General features: G+C 40.5%; 1 protein-coding gene across 1 annotated transcript in view; it reads left to right on the forward strand.

Annotated features, from left to right (window-relative positions):
- The window catches only part of ttyh3b (tweety family member 3b), a 30,831-nt gene extending 27,654 nt beyond the window's left edge, over window positions 1-3,177 (forward strand). Inside the window, exon 15 of the mRNA XM_061720080.1 lies at window positions 357-3,177. Coding sequence (XP_061576064.1) covers window positions 357-491 — 135 coding nt within the window. The 3' untranslated portion in view covers window positions 492-3,177. The remainder of the gene's footprint in view (window positions 1-356) is intronic.
- The last annotated feature ends 4,146 nt before the right edge of the window (window positions 3,178-7,323 follow it).

Genomic DNA, 7,323 nt, shown 5'->3' on the forward strand with positions numbered 1-7,323 from the left:
CCAGGCTAACCTACTACATCAGAAGTAGAGCACTAACTATGGATGAACCACATCTGCTAATTTACAATAACATCATCTAGATCTTATTAGCTGGTAAATAATGACTGACTTTTGTAATTAAACCTCCGGCTGTCCAAATGACTGGTCACAGCATTTCTGCTGACCAATGTATGTTTGTGTTTTCCTCTTATATCACCATTCTATCTATCTATCATAATTGTAATCACAATCTATCGTAATCATTTTTTGTCAATGGCCTTTGTCTTTTGTCTCTTTTTCCTCCTACTTCCTCTTCTTGCTTATTTTTTTCCCTCCCCTGTGCCTTCTGTCTTTCTCGATGTCCTCTGTCTTTACAGTACACCTCCAGTATGAGAGCAAAATACCTCGCAACCAACCGACCAGACCAGAACCGACGCTCCGTTCCCAATGACCAACTGGATCCCGCCAGCCGGCCTCACCCCGCCGCCCGACCACAGTCCTCAGTCCATTAGAGACCAGTCGCACCCAGTACTGCCTCAGCCCAGTTCTCACAGCCAAAAGGAAGCCCCAACACAGCACTCATGCCAGAGCTCAGCCACTGCTGGCTGGATTTAAGCACCAACAGGACCCCAGTCTGCCATGGTCCACTGAATTTTATCCTGAGTTCACCAGTAACATGACAAGTTGTAAATCAACAAAAAAAAAAAAATGATGGTACTTCACAGACCAACTTCCCATCTACAGTTATCACTACAGGAAAAAAAAATCATAGAAAGGTCAATATTTCTTCTTTTCTTCATGGATAAACACTCGGCTCCTCATTGCAACACCGCTGCGATGGAGCTGCTCACGTAAAGCGCCTTGATACAGTATCTTTTTCTCTGCTACCTTTGAAACATCTCCCTCTTCACTGGTATCTGTGCGCTGCTGTCCTGTGGAGGCACCTCGGCCGCTCTCAGCACCTCCGGACACATTTACATTCAGAGCACACACACACAAGCACACACCTGCCCTGTACAGAGCTGTAAATAGTCAACATGGGCTTTGTTCTAATTTCATTAAAAGTAGACTGTTGAATCCTTACTGGTTACGTGATGTGCTGCGTGTTTACCACAGAAATTCTTTGCTGCATCTCTCACACAAACTGGTGGATAAACTAACTGGATACTCATGCGTAAAGATAATAAGCCAGTGAATCAGAAAGCCATGTTTAGATAGAAACTGAACTGTGCCACCCCATTCACATTCCCTCTTTAACTTAACATTACCGTAAGACTTGAAAAGTGAGCTCAAAAAAAAAAAAGTGTGTGTTCATGTGTCCCTTTCCTTACTTATTTACGTGCACATACAGACATTGACTAATGCATTTTTGAATATGAGCCGGGAATTTTGGAGATGGAGTCAGAGACAATGGACATAAGAAGGCTCGACATTGTGCCAAAAAACTGAAAACTGAAAGGAAGGATGCCTGATTCTGTTCTCATCTCCCACTGCCTCCTCCAGATATCTCAGAAAAGGGGAAATAAAACTCACATGGAACATTTTCCCTCCAACTGTCTATGAGGGAGCAGGAAAGTCTTGAAAAGGAAGCAATGGATGGATAATTGCCACTTAACATTTGTCAGGTGCTATGTAAAGCTGTTCAAGTCTCTGAAGAGGATCAGGACTAAGGGACAAAAGGGAAAAAACATATTTCCTTTTTTACTCAATGGAAATGGTGTCATAAACCTGGAAAAAAAGGATGTTACATAAAAGTATTGTTTTTGTTTCCAGCTTAAGTTAACATCCATGATTTGATACTGTGACCAATACTATTCAGTTCCTCCTTCTTTCTCTTCCTCGTCCTGCATTTTCCCTCTTTTGCTTTTATTTTCTCAGCAGGTTACCTTGGATGGCAGTGTCAACAGTGATGTTTGGTCCATGTTTTATTTTACACACAAGCACAATTTCTGTTTAAAGATGACTTTATGAGATGGAGAAGTAAAACTCACTGCCTGGGACACTGCCAGTGGCTTTTCCTCCCACTCTCAAACTCTTGTGTACAGTGTATAAAGACAGTATTCGTGAACCAGTGTGTGCAACATCACTGCAGCGCCATCGGGTGTCGGTCTAACTCAGTGTTAACTTGGTGCGAGTACAGTTGATCAGTGTGTCTGACCCCAGTCACGTCCACATCGCCGCTGCAAACACAGTAACGCACACGAACACGGTAAACGTACTCTCACGTGTTTAATAGGCACACTCGCTGAAGCATCATTTAAACGTCCATCTTTCCGTGTTTTTGTCCTGTTTACATTCACATCTAGAGCCGTAGTAACCGCACACCCTCCTCCCACACCCATTTGCATCGTGGGTGATGTAGTAGGTAGCGACTGCATTTCACAGAAAAACCAGAACCCCGTAGTTAGCCGAGTGACAAGAGCCCTAACCTTCAATTACTGTCCGACCACCGTTCCTGTACAGGATTTTAATATTGTATGATTAATCAATGACCACTTCTCGTATTAGCGAGACAATCTTACATGTGTGACTTTACTAGGAAGGAAAATGTCCATGTTATGGTAACAATGCTACCTATGGTCTAGTACTTTATAGTGTTCTCTTGCACCATTGATGCAAACAATGTTAAAATGTGTGGGACTAGTCACTGATTAGTGGCCTTTCATAATGTTTTTATGCTCTTGAAACACTTCATATCCCAACATGTCTTTTTTTATTATTATTTTACTCTGTCTTGTAAAAACAAATCTGATTTTAAAATAATAGCTAGCTGTTTTGTAGGAGAATAAAAGCAAGAGCTTTTATGTCTCTCCCATTAATGGTGAATGACTCTGTCTTGCAATGTTTTAATAAGACTATTCCAGTGTAACCCGCACATCTGACTTCAGGCCGTATTTGAAGTTCTGTGAAATGTTTTCTGGTCTGACCAGTCTAGTAAATCATGACTTGATTCTGAAAAAAAGTCAGAAAGGTGAGAGTGTGCATGCATGAGTGTGTGAGTGTGAGTGTGAATGTAATGCTTACAGGACTTTAAATACACCTGTGTCCAGATGTGACAATGTTTTCTATGGCTGTTTTTATTTTCTGATGTTTTAACTGATATTAATGATATACATGTCAAAACTGTGGTAATGATATGCAGCCTGGAATAAATGTTAAAAAAAAAACAAAAAAAGGAATTAAAGCAACTTTAAAGTACTGATTGCCTCTTTTTCTTTCTTTCTTTTGCACGCTCTGAAGTGTAACTTTCCTTTTGGATGCTGAAACACAGAAATGTCAGGCTAGTTCATAGAAGCAGTTGATCAAGCTGTTGCTCTGATGAACTCTCATCACTCAGAGTCTCAGAGTAATCTATCACTGTGCAATAATAATAATAACCACAATCATATGCTGTAACAATGCACCATTCAATTAACCGTGTCTACCTCATACTGCTGCACCTTTCACTTTTTTTTAAATTGTATATATTTTATTAAGAGCCACATTTGTCTATTTACTGTTTGCTACTATTTAAATCTGGGTACAGTGAGTGAAATAACCAGAGTCAAATTCCCTGTCTGGCATGTTCAAACTTGGCCAATAAAGCTGATTCTGATTTTGAAAAGAGATGATTAATGATGATGATGGAAATAAGCAGAGAGGGGAGGAGAGGGACAACCTGCCATGGAGCCTGGTTGGACCTGCCGCGATGAGGACATGGAGCCTCTGCACATTTAGCTGGTTCTAACTGAGCTACCAGTCACCTGTTACGTAGATAATATTATAAACTGATCATTTGATCCTAATTGAGGTGTTTTGGACCAACAAACTTCTTATGCTTTTCTATTTCAGTCATTAAATTTAGAGTTGATAGTGCTTTTTGGATGTCTAAATCACCCTGCCCCCCAGTGTTTCACACTTGGCATGAGTTTTACACGGTGATGTGCATTATAGCCAAATAACTTAACTTTTGAATATTTGTCATTGTACCAAAGGTTTTGTGGTATGTTAAGATACAACTTCGTAATCCCAAGCCATGCTGCCACGCTCTTTCCTGTTTTTGAGGGTCAATATGCCAGAGTAGAGTGGATGCCTGGTGTATCTTTTATAAAAGTTTTACATTTCAATGTGGAAACATAATCATGTGCATGTATCCCTAGAGAAAAGAGGGTTTCTCCTGGCAGCATTTCCTAACAAGTCATGTTGTAAGGGTTCATTTATCAGACTGAGGCCTTGTGGAGTCTGAGATGTGCATGAATTGACCTTGCTGGGGCATCCATTCCTGAGAAGACTGCCCTTTTTCTCTCCTTTGTATGGTCTTAGCACACATGTGAATGTGCCAAACTAAAAAACTACACCTTCATTTATGCAGATGTTCACGCCTGCTGATGATCAATAATCAAATGTATTTGGTTATCAAAACCTAGCTCCGACTTACCCTATTAATTCCTATGAAATCAATAAGCTTTCATTAGTTTTCACATGCTGCTTCTGAATTTTGGTTTGGTTAGGTTCAGATCAATAGAACAGGCTTTGGTCCTCATTAGGACTACTGGTTCTGACAAGTTCAGTGATAACGCCACAAATGGCACTAACGAAACAACAAAGAAAAGATTACAGACATAATAAGAAATGTTATTATCTATCGACAATTATTTAAATGCACCAAGAGACCCCAAAATTGCTGGGGTTGATAATGTTGATCTGCACAATTGTTTTCACTTTTTCTTATCTAGATTTCAAAAGCCTGGTGGCACCTTTCAAAATGGATCCAATGCAAAAGATTTCTTTCCTCTCTACTAATCCTTGGTGGTAACACAGGAGCACGTCACAGCCTAACTTCGGGCAGCAAATGTCAAAAAAGCGGCAGGCCGGACTCTGGTCCACTGTGCAGACCAGCTGAGTGCGGTCTTCTTTAGGCTATTCCAGATATGTGTTGATGGTTGTAAACTTCCCCCATCTTCAGGCCAGTCGTTTTGACGCTTCTGATAATAAAACATTTTGAGAGGATCTTGAAGGAGGAAATTGTTTCCTTGTTTCTGGCAAACTAGACCCTCTGCAATTTGCGTATCAGGCTGGGAGGGGGGTGGACAATGCCAAACTCTATTTTAGACAAGACGTACAAGCATCTTGAGAATTCTAACTCCCATAGAATACTTTTGTTGGCTGACTTCTCACTCTTCAATAAGATGCAACCACACATTTTAATCAATGATCTTCATATGTTTGTTTTTTTTATACGTCATGTGGTGTTTGCTGATTTTTAACTTCTCAACGGAGAGGTTCTGGTATCCAATACAGGTTCAACACAAAGGCGTGTTCTCTCACCCTTGCTCTTCATCTTATACACACTACAGACAGTTGCAGGTCTGTTACTGAGACAGCTGTTTAATAGAGTTCTCAGATGATACTACTCTCTTATCCATTTTTGAAGGTTCGTGCTCAAGTAATAGCGATGCTATCTCTGCCTGTCCCTGGTGGGACAATAATGGTCTTGACTTGAATGTGTCTAAAACTAAAGAACTAGTGGTCAATTTTAGCAGGAATCAAAATAAACCTGCTGCTAACTTCATCCATGGTATGAATACTATAAATACTTAGGAACTTTTATTGACTCGCAACTAAAATTTGATGTCGATACAGAGGAGATTGCCAAGAAAGGACAACAAAGGACCCATTTTAGGAAGCTAGACTATTTTAATGTAAGCAAGAAGAAGCTGTGTTGTTCTACAAATCGTGTATTGAAAGTCTTTTAACTATTTTATTTATCTATGGGTTTAATGGCATGTGTCTATAACACAAAAACCTTGCTGAGAAATATTGTCAAGGTGTGATACAAAATAATTGGGGTGCAGAAGGAGGACTCTCCCTCAGTCTGGGACAAACGGGTTGTCAAGAAAGCTTGGGGTATCATTGAGCAACATTACCACATCCTAGCTGCGAGCTTTCAACTTATGCCTTCAGGAAGATGTTTTAAAGCTCCATCTAGGAGAACAGCATGTTACTACAGATTTTTTATCCTCTCTGCGTTTTAAAAGTTTTAAATCTAAATCAGTTGATGTGGGAATGTAACTTCATCCATAATTTTCTGTGCTGTTATCGTACTGTTAAATTGTTGAGTGCTGCTGCAGTCTGTGTAGCATGTAAGGATAAGGATAATCTTTATTGTCTCCTTTGAGAGAAATTTGTATTGGACAAAACTAGAGACTCCAGGCACCACATATATAATGTGCACTGTTATTGCTGTCAAACTGAATTACCTTCAGGACAAATAAAGTTGTATTGAACTGAGGGGAGGCAGCACAGTGGCTTAGTGGTTAGCACTGTTGCCTCGCAGCAAGAAGGTTCTTGGTTCGACTCCTGGACCCAGTGGGAGTCTATCTGTGTGGAGTTTGCATGTTCTCCCCGTGCTTGCATGGGTTCCCTCCAGGTACTCCGGCTTCCTCCCACAGTCCAAAAACATGCATAGTAGGTTAATTGATGATTGTAAATTGTGAGTGTGAATATATCTGTAGGCTATATCTGTCTGTGTGTGGCCCTGCGATGGACTGGTGACCTCTCCAGGGTGTAACCCCTGCCTCTCACCTGATATTAGCTGGGATAGGCTCCAGCAGACCCCGTGAGCCTGCAAAGGATAAAGCGGGTATAGAAAATGGATGGATGAACTGAGGGGAATTGTAAAAAAGCAAGTAGCGCTAACAGCTCTCCAAGGATTCCCCTTCTGTATGAATACAAGCTGCCAGGAGGTGTCACTGTGCCCCATTATATAGAACATCAACAAGCTCTCCAAGGACCAGGGAGAGATGATGCAGATGATTCAAGCCACTTTTATTTAAAACAACTAAGCATGTTACACTATACACGCCACCAGGTCTACCTGAATAAAACATGAAGCGGTCAAGTTACCACATCGTAAGAGGAGAAGAATCCCGCTTGCCACTGAAAACCATGTTAAAAACCCCAGCCTGGTAGTTTAAACTCCTCAGATTGTAATGTTGTCAGGATGACCATTCTTAGACAAAAACTCACTGAGCCGGCATTAAATAAAACGTATGATCAAACAACTTCACATTCTAGAGCCACACTTTTAATTCAGTCTAATATTTGGTGTGTCACCATATTTTAGTGAAAAACTCTACTATTCCTGTAATCCCAATTAAGTCTCTGTGACAGGTCAAAATATCTTTTTGATCCCTTGGATCAAAAATAAACCAGTAGGATATAAAAACAGGATTTCCTTGAAGTAATTTGAGGAAACATACCATCTTTTCTACATTCTGGCTGGATAATGGTTTGAGACAGCGATTTGTGAATTATCTGTTGATTCCATGGAGATCATTTCAATCCCTGCGGACATTCCTGCGA

The sequence above is a fragment of the Cololabis saira genome, chromosome 1 (genome assembly GCF_033807715.1).
Source record: "Cololabis saira isolate AMF1-May2022 chromosome 1, fColSai1.1, whole genome shotgun sequence".
Lineage (NCBI taxonomy): Eukaryota > Metazoa > Chordata > Actinopteri > Beloniformes > Belonidae > Cololabis > Cololabis saira.